The 16,189-nt window shown below is 41.1% G+C and overlaps 1 protein-coding gene across 1 annotated transcript; it reads left to right on the top strand.

The window, feature by feature from the left end:
* The first annotated feature begins 313 nt into the window (after positions 1-313).
* Positions 314-1,988, top strand: LOC118562828 (struthiocalcin-1-like). The gene is made up of 2 exons (XM_036135701.1): positions 314-532; positions 1,797-1,988. Exons 1-2 carry the CDS (start codon positions 314-316, stop codon positions 1,986-1,988), a joined length of 411 nt encoding a protein of 136 aa, XP_035991594.1.
* The last annotated feature ends 14,201 nt before the right edge of the window (positions 1,989-16,189 follow it).

The following is a 16,189-nucleotide window of genomic DNA, read 5'->3' as shown; positions in this document are numbered from 1 at the left end:
AGCATTAACCAAATGCTGGTGAAGATTATCATTAATCCAGGACTGAAATGCAGTTGTTATACCAACTTTTTTAGATTTATTTTAATCAAATGTTAGTGAGGTGTATGTATATACTTTAATCTATGTGTATACTTTTCAGAGAAAATCCACAGTAAATTGTAAATCTAGTACCCCCACGTGATGCTTTAAACATTCATTCCTCCCAGGGGCGTCATTCAAATGGAGTTCAGGAAATTCAGTGTACACAAACTGGACAGAAGGTGAGCCAAGAAACAACCGCGACTGTGTCACCATCTCCTCAAAGACCAAGCTGATGGCCACCGAAAACTGTAACGTCCATCGTCCCTTCGTCTGCATGTATGAGGCGGATAGTAATGTTCTCCTGGTAAAGGAAAACAAGAGCTGGGAGGAGGCACTGGAACACTGTCGAAACCTCAGCAACAGTGGCTTTCGCTACGATCTGGTCAGCGTTCAACCTGGAGACGAACACGAGGACGCAATGAGCAAGGCCATGGAGGCTGAAACGGAGGAGGTGGGTTCAGTGGGGGAGAAAACTGCTATTCTGATCTGATTGGTTAGCTGAATAACAATTATTTAAGAGAATTGTTTTTCTTTTATTGAATTTTGAGTGATGGATAAAAATAGCCGTTAATAGTTCTGTTAAATATGTTACAAATTAATATATAAAGACGGGAATACATTTGGCTTCTCTGTATTAATACCTTGTTGAGCCACCTTTCACTACAATTATACCTGCAAGCTTTTTTGATGTACAGTCCCTTGCAAAAGTATTCACTCCCTTGGCTTTTTACCAATTTACTTGTATTCCAAACTGTAATTTAAAGGTTTTTACTCATCTATTATGTGATATATCTGCTCAAAATATCTATCTATCTATCTATCTATCTATCTATCTATCTATCTATCTATCTATCTATCTATCTATCTATCTATCTATCTATCTATCTATCTATATATATATATATATATATATATATATATATTTTTTTTTTTTTTTAACTGGATTATTTTTATTTTTATTTTTGTTATGTACAGCACATTGGAAACATTGTCTGTTGTTAAATGTGCTATATAAATAAAGTGGATTGGATTATATATATATATATATATATATATATATATATATAAAATTTAAATTGGAATGTGTATATGCATCAACCCCTTTCGCCATGCCATTAGGCAACCAGTTACTTTCAAAAGTGAAGTCTTCCTGTGTGCAGACTAAGTGTCACATGACCTATCAGTATAAACACACATTTTCTGAAAGGCACCAAGAGCCTGCAACAGCACTAGGAAAGAAGCATCCCACCATAATGACCAAGGAGGTCTCCAAACAAGTCAGGAATAAAGTTGTTGAGAAGGACAAGTCAGGGAGAGATTATAAAAGAAATCCAGATCTTTGACATTCCCCTGAAGCACCATCCCTCCAATAGTCTTTAAATAGAAAGCATCTGGTACCACAACAAACCTGCCATGAGAGGGGCGCCCACAGGCATTTTAGGTATATATTTACTAAATAAAGTTTATTTTTATTAAAGAACAATTCATAAATATCCAAATGTTTGAGATTTTTCCTCCTATAAGTCAAGTAATTATTTAATTTCAAAGTATCAGAAATCTTATGTCTATGAACTTAAACTTTTGATGCATTTGCTTTTAAAGTGTATGAAATGTTATCAGGAATCTTTACATCCATTTAAAAATACATTTTAAATGCATTTGTATTCCAGCGAGTCTGCAGATAAACCCTTGACTGCCACGGTCTGTGCCCACAGGTGTGGACCGGCCTGCGTTTCCTGGGTGATGAGTGGCTGTGGGTGAACGGGGAAAGTACGATGTACAGCGACGTGCCTCAGTGTCCCATGCTGGAGCAGCGCTGCGGGGCTTTATCCAAGAACACCAGCAGTCTGGAGACCAGAGACTGTTCAGAGAGGAAAAACTTTCTCTGTTACCGTTTCATATTTTAATGCCAGCGTTTTCATAGTGGAGCCTCTCTAGCCAACTAGCATCCGATAGGTTCCCTGGCACCCAACGATTTAAAACACTTTCTTTAAATGCTGAATTAATAACCCACTCAAAGGACCATAGAATATATGTAATCTAACAGAAAATAATAGCTGTTCAATTAAGTTATTTAATTTTTCCTATTTTCAGTTTAATGTTGTTTCTTCAAATGAGTGTGAAAATGTACATGCAATACATTCTATCCTCTTTTATCCTTGTTGCTCTCGTAGACATAGCTAATGGCTGAGCTTTTACTAGAAGTTTATTGTCCATATAACACACTTAAAACAGTTCCATAAAAGACAATATTAAAATAAATGAATTAATAAAATGAAGTGACACCCACAATAACAATAACGAGTGCTTAGCTACAATATTTCTTATTCATAAAATGTCCCAGCAGAGGTAACAAAGGAGTTTTTATGCATGCTGGTCTTTTTTAACGGGACTCTCAGTCTCCTGCCAGATGTCAGCAGCTGAGAGGAGGATTGCAAAGGATTCTTGTAGATCTGGATTGCTTTTTTCCTCAATACCTTTTTATGTAGATATAGAAGATGAATTTGCTGAAAACCAGATATTTTACTGGGATGATTAACGACCCGATTCAACTTGTTCTTGTCTTTGACTAAGAGATGTCCATAATAGGAGACTATGTACTAAAAATCTATATGCTCCATTTCAACCATGAAGCTTGAAAAGTGGCTCCAAATGACATGTTTGCTACATTATCAGAACCCCAAATCCTAAAGAAGAATTTTCAGCAATCAGTTTGTGAATCTTAGTTCACGTGCTCTAGAGTCTACAAAACAAGGTTTTGGAGTGGTCTAGTCAAAGTCTTGGCTTCATTCTGAATGAGTTGCAGTGATGTGACCTTATAACGGGCCATTCATGCTGAAGAACCCTCCAATAGGATTGAAGTAAAACAATTCTGCAGGGAAGAGTGGGCAATACGTCTCCACAGAGTAAACATTTAACAGCAGTGTGACTTTACCACTCATAATGTTAACAAGCCGTTTTTAGTCACACAGGAGCCATGTTGACTTCAATAGCACTTACCTTTAATAAAATCATCATCTAAAGCATTCTGTTTGTATTTTCTTTGGCCTGGTATTAGAGTTTGACCTGAGATATTTAAGCAATTGAGTAGAATAGCAAAACAGAATTAATCTGTAGATGACAAGAAGCAACTGTCTGAAAGTCTGGAAGTGGCACCTCTTGTTGGGAGGAGACAACGTGGAAGACCCAAAAAATGCTGGTGAGACTACATGTCCCATCGAGTCTTGGAACCACCAGAATGAGCTGGAGGGAGTGACCAGGGAGACTAATCTTTGGGTTTGTCCTCCTGGACCTGCTGACACTGAGACCAACTCTTGGATAGTGGAAGTAAATGGATGGATGGATGGATGGATGGATGGATGGATGGATGGATGGATGGATGGATGGATGGATGGATGGAGAAGTAACCGCTATTAAATCATGACCGTATTAAACAGCACAGATGAAATGATCAAAGCAAGTGTTGGTCTCTAGTCTCTAGTTTACAAATAATGCAGCCAGAGAAATCAGTGCAACGGCAATGAAGGATTTTATCAACCCATCCATTTTACAGAATAGCATTATATATCATTGTCTTGATGGGAAAACTTGACACTTACCCCAAAGTGGAAGGCCAGGGTCAGATCTAATAATCTTAGCTTTCTTTATTGATACAACACTGTGTAATGTATGGCAGTCATGTAGACGCATTAAAGACAATACATTTTAGATGTTATAATTATTATTGGTTGAATTTCTACTTTATATTGCATTTCTTAAACTAAAAAATGCAACAGTAGACCAATGACTAACACAGTATGGAGGGTTAAATGAGAGAGAGAAAAAAAATAATTAAAAAAATAAATGGAAATTTACCATGAAAGAATAAAACATACCATTATAGATTTAAATATGCCATTAAATAAATGTACTGTTTGATGTATAAAATAATTGGTACATTTGAAGCAAAAAAAGGAAATGTGAAAGATGAGGCAAAACGTTAAAAGAGGTGAAGAAAATAGAGCAGAGGAAAAAGAGAGTACTAGATAACATCCTCAGAGTCTGCTTCTACACCTGCAGAAAGATGTAGAAAGAACAACAGAACAAACAAGAAAAGTATTACCGGTGCAAACAACCAATGCCTTTAATTATATCACTGAAAAGTATGCAGTATTTTTAATTCAAGGTGTATGTAGTAACTGCCATGAATGGTTTTGACGAACACGAACAAAGCCATACACAGAGCTTAGTTTAAGAGCTTTATTGAAGGTTAAGGGTTATGGAGAATGTGACCAACAGTCTATACCGGGTTGGAGCAGGCGGATAGTGATGGTCGGAGCAGGCGGACAGGCGGGAGCTGGAGGACTGCATGTGCAGTAAGGTAGACCCAGGCAAACGCTGGGGGCCAGGTAGCCTCCTGAGAAGGCAAGAGAGCGCTGGGGTCAAGGATGAGCCAGCAACACAGCAGGGAGAGTCACAGACAGGCACAAGGAGGGTGAGTGAGGCTGGCGTGAGGCGAAGAAGACAGTGAGAACGATGACTGGTGCATGCAGGGTATCAGCAGGAAGGAGAGTGTCGTGAGCAGACGATCCGGTGGGGAAGAGCCGACTGAGGTGAGTTTTGTAAGGAGGATGGCAGATGGAAAGAGTCCGGCTTGATTAGTAGTGGTAGGTGGCAGATATCAGCGGTGGAGTGGGGAACTGGTAGTATGGGAGGAGGAAGGTGCCAGAAAAATGTTCAGGGTGCAGCAGGCAAAACTGCACCCTGACGGTAACACCCAAAGCTAATTCTAAGGGTTATCGTTGTAGAAGTGTGTCCGTAAGCACCTGGAACCAAACACCTGTTTGTGTTTGTGAGAGTGCACCTGTATATGTAAGGTTTGTGCAAATAAAGGCAGACACCAGGATGTCTCGTCAACTTCTAGGAGAGAAGATTTTCTTGGTACATTTATTTATTTAATGATGAATTAAATAAATAAATGCTACATTTAATAATTTCATGGTACATTCACATTTATTTATTTCATGATTTCATATTAAATTTAGCCTCTTTTAAGCAGCAAAATTAAAAATACTTTAAAACACTATAAAGTCTTTTTTTAAAGAGGAAGGTTTTGATTCGTTTCTTAAAACTCTGTAGTCTGCGGTAACTTCAGATGGCTGGGGTGGATGCTCCACAAAGTTTGATCTTGGTGAGCGATACGGCTGGTAGGAATTATTGCATTAGTGATGGACTGTGTTGATTGTGAGCAATGGTCAGTTTTTAAAGGTAGTGTGGAGCAGTGGCTTAGACGGATTGCTGAGCGAGTAGGGAGACCTTGTACTCATTGCAGAGAGAGATGAGAAACCAGGGGAGGATTTAAGGGTTGAGGTCATGTGGACATGCTTCCTTTACTTCATTGGGATGTGGGCTCCACTGCTCTGTACATTTAGAAGTTTTTGGTTATGTTTGGATGGAATTTTCTAAAAAAAGAATGGTGTTTTGAGATGTTATTGAGATGAAAGAAGCAGGTCTTACAGAAGTGCTTATATGAGTTTCAAATATGAGGGTAAAATCTTACACCGAGATTCGTGTCTGTAGGGGTATGTTGTGCTCACATAATATGAGGGAAACAGTGGATGAGAGAATTTGATATGTAACACAAAATACCCCACAGAAAACATGTGGCATATTGTGAAGAGGAAGATGCGATACGCCAGACGTAACAATGCAGAAGAGCTGAAGGCCGCCGTCAGAGCAACCTGAGCTCTCATAACACCTGATCAGCACCACAGACTGATCGACTTCATGCCACGCCGCATGGCTGCAGTAATCCAGGGTAAAGGAGCCCCAGCTCATATTATTCATTTTCATCTTTTCAATTGGACAACATTTCTGGAAATCCTTTTTTGTATTGGTCTGCAGAAATATTCTGATGTTCTCAGATACTGAATTTGGGTTTTCATTAGTTGTCAGTTGTAATCATCAAAATAATGAAACACTTGAAATGTATCAATCTCTGTGTCATAAATTAACATAATACATAGGTTTCACTTTCCAAATGTAAATACTGAAAATCTACTTTTTCATGATATTGTCATTATATGACCAGCACCTGTAAACTGAGTTTGTGTTCAACATCCTGGCAGCTGTAGTAATAACTTCCACTATTTGTGCCATAAACTATTTCAAGAAATACAAAGAAACAAAATTATTATGTCACTCGTTTGTAACCTAGCAACAGCCTCTATGAGGAATATGGCTCTTTGTGATATAAGATTAATAAGTAATTAGATAATATTTTAACATCATAGTTATTTAACATGTTTTACATTTGAGAACCTCACTGCTAATAAATCTACATCCTACCTATTGATTAGAAGAGTTTTGTAGCTAATGCCGATGACCAACCACGCTGAACAATTTAGGAAGCAAAGAGAACTGAGATATTAATAGTTAATCTGTTCAGTACAGACAAAACAAAACCATGTTGAACATTTTTTTCTGTCTCGGCTGCACCCCAGTCCAGCTCCACCAACACCAAAATCAGGTCATCGGCAGCAGACTGTCTAATCAGCTTGGGCGCTTTTAATTTTGCATTTAAATACCGTATTTTTTGGATCATAAGGCACAGAGTGAATTAGTGTGTCTATGTGTGTCTTTGTCCACATAAAAGGTGCACCAGATTATAAGCAGGGTCGGTGTTATTGGAATATTATCCTACAGCAGCAGGAGGTCTCTCGGCGGTGGCCGAAGAAGACAGGCTGATGAGCGGTGGTCTGGGTGGAGTTGTGTCGGGAGACTGAGAGACTCCTGCCCAATAGTCCCAATCTACCTCCTTTAAGAGGCCAGGGTTTCCGGGGTGTCCAGGGAGCCGGTGCACCAAGCCCGAGACCTGCTCCTCCCAGAAGCCTCGTAATTGGATCACAGCTTCTAATCGCCGTGACAGTGGTTTGAAGGCAGCAACTGTGGCCAGACAACTTCTCAGTTCCAGATGTCAGGAGTCCACTGCGTTGTTTACGACGGATGGGGCTGGTTCCATCTGGTTGGTTCCCTGATGTGGGCTCTGTGTGGGTGTTGGGTTCGTTTGGCCGGATCGTGCTGTCATGCTTTGGTTTTGTTGAACCTGAAATCCAGTGATGGGACATCTGAAGCCAGGCTTTGAGGCGTGTACCGAGTAAAAAGGGGGCGTGTCAGACGAAGCCCCGCTTCGGAGCTTGTGTCATATTGAGGAAAATCACGTGATCAACAACAAACGGGGCCTCGCATTACATTTGCCACGTCATTGCCTCATTTTGCGTATCATTTTTCAAAATAAAAGCGTGATGAACCCTGTTGCTTCGTGCGTGAGGTCATCTGCCAACGAAGAAACCGTCAAAAAACTGAAACAGTAAAAAAAAGTCCTGTTCCTAAATAAAAACAATTAAACCTAAAATCCAGAAATGTCTAAATTTTCTTTTGTTTGATCAGGAGATACATCAGAATCATACATCAAAAGCTGACTAAAAGCCATTGGAAGAGGGAAACTCTATGTGTAACTTAATATTAAGAACCAGAACTAGTTCTCCCAGGAAGAGATGATTTTAAACAGTTTTTCAGGAAGCAAGTTTCAAGCTCAAAGCATACAGTCTGCCCCAACAATCAGTCAATTCCCAATACACAAAAGTAACACATATCTTCAAATAAGTCCATGACATAGAAAACCCAATACAACCACTGATGGTCAAGGATTAGATTGGCTACAAATCATTTTAGTAATTAAAAAATAACAATTAAATATGATTTAATTGATTCTCCTCTTACTAAACATGAGTTTGATGAAAACTTTGTGACAGTATTGCATTTACTAATTTTTGGAAGTATGATCCAACTAAGTGACAAGGCTGTTACAGTTTCACCAGAAGATGTCACTAGTGAGTGATGAATGAAGCATCGAGTAAAGAACCTTTTTCCTTAGCTGGAAAGCTTCATTGCTTCATAAGGCTTCATTTGCCCATCACTACCGAAATCAGCCGCACACAGAGCCACGCTTTAGACTCTTTATTGTAAAGGGTGAGTTGTGGAGATAGAGACCATAGACAGTGCCAGAATGAGGCAGACGACAGAGGGTGGAGACGGCTGGAGCTGGATATGCCGTGGAACTGGATCAGTAAGCCATAAAGCCAAGGCAGGGACTACAGGAGGGCAGACGTGAGGCATGGACGAGGTAGGGATGATGACGATCCAGCGGCAACTGACAGACTGAGGTAGACTTATAAAGGAGGTTGGACAGGTGGAATGATTCTGAGTGGATTAGTGATGCCAGGTGCAGGTAATCAGAGGTGAAGTGGAAAACATGGAGGCTATGGAAGGAGGAAGGTGCCAGAAAATGTCAGGGTGCAGCAGGCAAAGCTGCATCATGACAATTTTGTCCTATTTGTTCTTTCCCACACAATAACAAAAAATCCATCTTCAAAGTTGTCACCATGTTATGTAAATGAAAAGGTGTAAACTCTCAATCAATCAATTTTAATTAAAGGTTGAGTGATAAAACATGAAAAAAGCCAGGGTGTACTTTAGTATTTAGGTCTGTATGATAATGCTACCACCATGTTTAGGATATTGTTACTATGCACTAGAGCTAGGCAATGTGGCTTAAAAACTAAATCTCCGATTTTACAATACCCAATCTGATTAATTGAATTGTTACCCTCCTTTTCATTTCACAAAAACAAATTAAAGAAATTATTTGAAAAATTTGCTTTTATGTCAAGCATTGCTTTTAGGAGTTGATCTGAATTCAAAGTGCAACTAATTACAAGCAGTGAGACATGCTTGTAAAACAAGAGGACTGCCGTTGTAAACTAAAATATAACAAAATGTTTGCTTATAGTGGTATTACACAATAGCTATGTTTACATGGACAAAAGTAATCGGATCAAAGGGCTGATCAGAATTAAAATGCGTCATCCAAACAAGCAAATCGCAACATTGTGATCGGATCAAGCTCGATCGGAATTAAATAATAATCTGAATGAGAGGGGTGGTTTATGATGATTAATAATCTGATCAGTGGGCATATAAACACTTGTCAGGCTCAAGTTATTCCGAATGTGGCAAACTGACCCGAGTTCGTATGTGCGCCGGACGTAATCGTGACGTATGGCTGAGTGGCGGAAATAAGTCAGGAAGCAAAACTCTCGGGGCTTCCGATACAACCCTTTTATTTGAAACATTAAAGGAGGTTAAAATTATGATTTATTAAAAAAAATTCAACCGTAATTTCAATCTGAAAAACTCACACAGAAAGAAAAGGCAATTAGAAGAATTTTATTGATACAATATTTTAAGAGTTTGGCGCTCAGACCTCGGCAGGAAAAATTCACGCTGAATTATACTTCAATATGCATAAGCAGGCGTATGAGAATAGGGATATTTCCCCCCAGATCTGAAACTGGTGGTGGAGTGAAGATAAATAAAGTTTGTTCAGTCCATATGCTGAATTGTTTGAGCTAGATGTCCAACTTGATATACACAGGTTTGCATGAACTGTCCATGATGAGCAAGCATGAAGCGACTGTGGAGAGGAAAAACTCCCCTTTGGGAAGAAACCTCTGGCAGAACCAGGCTCAGCATGGCGGTCTTCTGCCGGACCGTTTTAAGGAGTGACTGGGAATTCCATAAGAGTCCAGGAGGAATTACACTCTGATAGGGACGATGTTGAAGGAGGACCGTAGGAAAGCCAGGCGGAGCTTGCTACGATGGTGGAGAAGGGGATGGAGGTGGGTTGAAACCGGTCAACAGAGTCCAAACCGGACACGGCGCAGCCACCGCTTGCTCGCTGAGGAGAAGGCCGAGACAAGGATGTGGAGTTCTTTTTAAGATGAACCCAGGATGCTGATTGGCTTCGAGGAGGAGCAGCTCAAAGCTGATTGGCTTGTGTCGGAGGCGGATGAGTCCCTGATTGATGGAGGTAGGCAATAGAGTTTCTTCAGTCTGAATTTTCGCTTAAGCTGCATTTCAATCTGAAAAACTCACACAGAAAGAAAAGGCAATTAGAAGAATTTTATTGATACAATATTTTAAGAGTTTGGCGCTCAGACCTCGGCAGGAAAAATTCACGCTGAATTATACTTCAATATGCATAAGCAGGCGTATGAGAATAGGGATATTTCCCCCCAAAAATTGCAGAGGTCGAGGCCGGTGCGTCAAACAGGGCCGGTTGCCACGGAGGCCTACCAAAGTTGAGTGAGATGAATGGGGAGATGAGGTGAGGTGTATGTTGAGGTGAATGAATAGAGATGGTCAGTCTCAGGACTCCAAACTTGGAACTGAAAGGCTTGCAAAGGGGAATGTCTGAAGCGAAATACGACATTAGTGCAATGGTTCTTGCGCTTGCCAAAAAGCAGGCCGAGAGATGATTTGAAGTTGCTGTTTAAGGTGAACGCTGGATGATGATTGGGCTCCAAGGAGGTGTGGCTTTTAGCGATTGCTCCATTGGAGGCGAACAAGCCTCTGATTGAATGGAAGTAAGCAAGAGTTCTTCGCCTTTCCGCCTTTAGCATCATTCAAACTAAAGACTCACAAAGAGAAAAGCGATTAGACAAATTTATTGATACAATAGTTTAAACTTTGGTGCTCGGACCTCGGCAGGAACATAAACAGTGATTTATACTTTAACGTAGATAAGCAAATGTATGAGAATAGGGAAATTATCCCCCAAAAAATGCCGAGGTCCAGGCCAGAGCGTCAGCAAATTCAGAAGGCAGAGAGAAGGAGAAGGATGAGTAATGAAGGAGAAAAGATGTGAAAGCTTAGCAAAGAGGGCCATTGCCGCAAAGGCTTACCAAAATTTAAACAAGATGAATGGAAAGATGAGGTGAGGTTGATGGAGAGGTGGAAGGTGAGGTGAATGGTCAGTTTCGGACTGATGCACGTGATGAATGAATGAATGAATGATCATGGCAGGGAGCAAGGCGGGCAGCATGCAGGGGACATGGCAGCGAACCACAGGGAGCATGTCATAGAGAACGCAGGGAACCACAGGGAGCATGGCAGAGAACGCAGGGAGCATGGCAGAGAACGCAGGGAGCATGGCAGAGAACGCAGGGAGCATGGCAGGGAACACACAGACCATGGCAGGGAGCATAGAAAGAAACACATGGCAAGGAGCATAGAAAGAAACACATGGCAAGGAGCATAGAAAGAAACACATGGCAAGGAGCATGGAAAGAAACACATGGCAAGGAGCATGGAAGGAAACACATGGCAAGGAGCATGGAAGGAAACACATGGCAAGGAGCATGGAAGGAAACACATGGCGGGGCAGGCCGCATGGCGGGAAACACATGGCAGGGCAGGCCGCATGGCGGGGAAACACATGGCAGGGCAGGCCGCATGGCGGGAAACACATGGCAGGGCAGGCCGCATGACGGGAAACACATGGCAGGGCAGGCCGCATGGCAGGGAAACACATGGCAGGGCAGGCCGCATGGCAGGGAGGAGGGCGTTGCAGGGAGCGTAGAAGGAAACATGGCAAGGAGCATAGAAGGAAACACGGCAAGGAGCATAGAAGGAAACACATGGCAAGGAGCATAGAAGGAAACACATGGCAAGGAGCATGGCAGGGGAGGCCGCATGGCAGGGAGGAGGGCGTTGCAGGGAGCGTAGAAGGAAACATGGCAAGGAGCATAGAAGGAAACACGGCAAGGAGCATAGAAGGAAACACGGCAAGGAGCATAGAAGAAAACACATGGCAAGGAGCATTGGAGGAAACAAATGGCAAGGAGCATAGAAGGAAACACATGGCAAGGAGCATAGAAGGAAACACATGGCAAAGAGTATGGCAGGGAAGGCCGCATGGCAGGGAGCATGGCAGGGAACACACAGGGAGCACACTGGGAGCATGCAGGAAGCATGCAAGGAGTATGCAGGGAACGTAGTGGGGAACATGGCAGGGAACATGAATAAATGAATGACCATGAAAGAATGAACAGAATAACAGGACAACTGCATGGCGGGACGCCTGGATGACAGGATAAATAACAGAGGATGCTTAGGGATGATGCACATAAATGAATAAGTGACCAAGAGGGAATGAACAGGACAGGACGCGGGCTTAATGAGACTTGAATGAGATTTGAATCCACCACCAGTATTCGTAGTTAGATTACCTTTAAGATGAGCATTAGGCGGCTAAGATGAATGAAAAGTAAAAGCAGATATTTGAGGCATGCTGATGATAGCCATCACCTACGATTGGGCTCCACAAGCGTCTGCTGTTGCGCAGCTCACATCCTGAATGGTGAAATAACTCTAGATGAAAGGCCACAAGATTAACGATTTCTTTGACAATTTTACGAATCTGCAAACCAATTGTTTTTATAATCCTCCAAAACTTACGGATGCACATCCGTAAAATTTAACGCATCTACAGACAAAAAGACATTATAAAAAGTGTATTTCAAACCCGGACGAGAAGCAAGCCAGACCAGAAGGAAAGTTCAGAACGGCAACTCTTAACCAGAGTATCCTGTTCAAGGAGGGAAGGAAACGAAATTAGTGAGCTCAAGCTGCCTGGAAATAAAAATGTGACTCTTGAAATGATGCACCTGCGAGATTGAGGTGACCGAGCGAGGAGAGCAGCCGACGCTCAGAAATAATTGATATGAAACTGATATCTCGAGAATTCGAGAGCTTGTCTGCAGGCAAAAGCCATAATGGAACTAGGTTAAGATCAATATGTAGAACTCAATGCAGGCTGACGGTTTAGTTTGAGAAAAACAACTGGGAATAGTGAAAAGAATATCTATAAGAAGAAAACATCCAGAAAATGAAGGACCATTAAACACGGGTAACACTTCTTGTCAAAGTACATTGTGGTGAAGCTAGGCATCTTTTCAAAATCACAATCAAAAAATAAATGAAAGAAAATAAATAATATAACTAAATCCAACTTTCTGTGGTTTTGGTTAAGAGATAAAAAGGAGATAAAAAGTAAAAGGCAGGAAAATGCAAGCAAGCAGGGAGCAGAGAAAAAAGCGTCCGAGCAGACAGAGAGGCGGAGTCTGAAAACCAACTCTTAGGAAGACAGAACACCCGGAAAGCTGCTGGACCAGATTCTTTCTCTCCATCCACCTTGAAGCACTGTGCTCATCAGCTGTCTCCAGTGTTCACAGACATTGTTAACACCTCACTGGTGATGTGTCACCTGCCAATCTGCTTCAAATCCTCCACTATTATCCCTGTTCCACCGGACTTAATGACTAAAGTCCGGTGGACCGCCAAGGACAAGGGCAGACTGCAGCGTGTCATCCGGTCTGCAGAGAAGGTGATTGCCTTCAATCTTCCATCTCTCCAGGACCTGTACGCCTCCAGGACACTGAGGCGTGCAGGGAAGATTATGGCTGATCCCTCGCACCCCAGTACAAACTATTTCAGACACTTCCCTCTGGAAGGGAGGCTGTGATCCATCAGGACCAGAACCTCATGCCACAAGAACAGTTTCTTCCTGTCTGCTACCAGCCTTATCAACAAGGCCAAGAGCCGCCCGTGACACTTGACACTGCCTTTCTCCCCACCCCATTCAGGACCTACAAGCTAAACCAACGTAGCATCTCTAGACCTTCTGCGTTACATTAACCCACAGTCTACCGTGTATATAGCTTTCTGTGTATATATATATATATATATATATATATATATATATATATATATATATATATATATATATATATATATATATATATATATATATATATATATATATATATATTTATTTATTTTTTTTGTTTTGTCTGCACCATCAACACCAAGTCAATTTCCTTGTAAGTGCAAACCTACTTGGCAATAAACTTGAATCTGATTCTAATTCTGATTTTGGTGCAAGTCCTGCCTGGGCGCTCGGAAGACAAACAAACTTGTATAATACTGCTTTGTTTACTATTTTTGTTGTTCAGCGAAAATGGACATTCTTCTTCTTTTGCTGTTTTTTAAGGGATTTGATAGCTGTGGAGTGGTTCTATTCTGAATAAAGCCAGGTGCATATACCACGCCCGCCGACCGGGGGGGGACTAATGGGTCAGTTGTCCCGGGTCCAGGACAGATGGGGGGCCCAGGACAGATGGGGGGCCCAAAACGGACACTCTGACTGACCATTAAAATGGTCAGGTAGAGTGTCAGTCAGCGCGCAGCTTCATCCAAAGTCTCCGCGTCTATGTCACGGCATAGCTGTATGTTATGTAAATAGCCGGTTAAATTCAGTGGAAACACAAGAAATGTATCTAAGCACGTGAAAAACCATGGGCTAGAAAACGTTGAGCGACAGAAACAGAAGAGAGGAGACGAAACTTCTGTCATTGCCCCCACAGACCAGACCCACAGACTGACGTCACTGACTGAGGCGTTTCAGTCCTCCAGAAAACATCCAGGTAGATAAGAGTGGTCATCTTCAGCAGCACTTCATGTTAACTTTCAAAGTAGATATTATCTATCATATGTTACTGGAGCCCAGAGAGAAAATGACATTGAAAGAACCCAGTACATATATCTTATTAAAAAGTGTTATTTAAGATAAGGTAACATTAGCTAATTCTTTATTTATCCCACGACAGGGAAATTTATAGGATTAAAGCAACAGGCAGGTGTACACAACACAGACAAAATTACATAAGGATTGAAATAAATAAGAGGTGGATTAGGAAAAAACACTATGAACATTATTATTATTAGCATTATTATTATTATTTAATTGTAATAATAAAATAAAAATCACAAAACCTGAAAGGTCAACAGTTTCATGATACATCAAGCTTAGGGACTGGCTAATATACAGCAGGTCAAAAAAGGCCATATTTTGTTTGCAGTGCTTGCTGTTCTTTTATGAAGAAAAGATCAACTAGTGCACTAAATTCAATAGATGGGTTGAAAATGTCCAGTATAAAATACAGAGATTTCCAGGGCATGAAGTATACAGTTAAGTTGGCTTTTTTTGGTGGTATTAGGGACCCAGGTGTGTGTGTGTGTGTGTGTGTGTGTGTGTGTGTGTGTGTGTGTGTGTGTGTGTGTGTGTGTGTGTTGTGGCGACAGGTATAGAGGGGGGGGCCCAAAAAAGACTGCATTGTCCCAGGCCCTACCAAAGCTGTCAGCTGGCCTGGCATATACACACACAAGAATGTTTGTGCATGTGAACAAAGCTGATGAGCTAAGAACAGGCTTCACTTCACTTATGTAATTTCAAGCTATCTTAATAATGTCTCGTCTTATCATTCATGGTAAAAAAAAATAAAGTTTCCTCTGCAATATTTTGACAATATATTTTCCTAAACAGCATTTAGCATTTCATGCTATCCTCTTCATAGTAGCCAAGTGAGTGCATTGGCAAAATTTAATCCAGATTTTCCATAGACTAAATCTTAAAAAATGTATATTTGAATTCATTGATTAATTCGATTAATCGCCCAGCCCCACTATGCACCCAACTAGATTCATATTTTTTTTCTTAAAAAAGTTGTAGAATTGGTATTGCATCATCAGATAAGCGAAGGTCATCTTTTATTGAAGAACAATTAATAAATATCAAAGTGTTTATGAGATCTTTCTTCTACTGAGTCTAAAACGTTATTTCAAGCATTTAGACTTGCTGATGTATTTGCTTTTAAAGTGTAAGAAATGTTATTATGTACATTTAAGTACATTTAAAAAATACATTTGGAATGCATTTGTATTCCAGCGAGTCTGCAGATAAACCCCTGACTGCCATGGTCTGTCCCCACAGGTGTGGACCGGGCTGCGTTTTCTGGGTGACGAGTGGCTGTGGGTGAACGGGGAAAGTATAATGGGCAACCACCTGCCTCAGTGTCCCATGCAGCAGCAGCGCTGCGGAGCTTTATGCAAGAACACCAGCAGTCTGGAGACCAGAGACTGTTCAGAGAGGAAAAACGTTCTCTGTTACGGCTATACGCCTTAATGTCACTGTTGTCATAGGGTTTGGGGCCTCTGCAGCCGACTAGCATCAGACAGACAGCCAAAGATTTGCAACACTTTTCTTTTCATGCTAAATCTTACCCTAATGATCTTAAGAATATCTCTACTCTCTAAGAGAAAATAATAGTTTTTCAGTCAATTGATTTCTTTTTTCCTGTTCTTGATGATATTTTGTTTCTTCAAGTGA

This window comes from Fundulus heteroclitus, chromosome 4 (genome assembly GCF_011125445.2).
Source record: "Fundulus heteroclitus isolate FHET01 chromosome 4, MU-UCD_Fhet_4.1, whole genome shotgun sequence".
Lineage (NCBI taxonomy): Eukaryota > Metazoa > Chordata > Actinopteri > Cyprinodontiformes > Fundulidae > Fundulus > Fundulus heteroclitus.
This window is presented reverse-complemented; position numbering and strand designations above follow the sequence as displayed.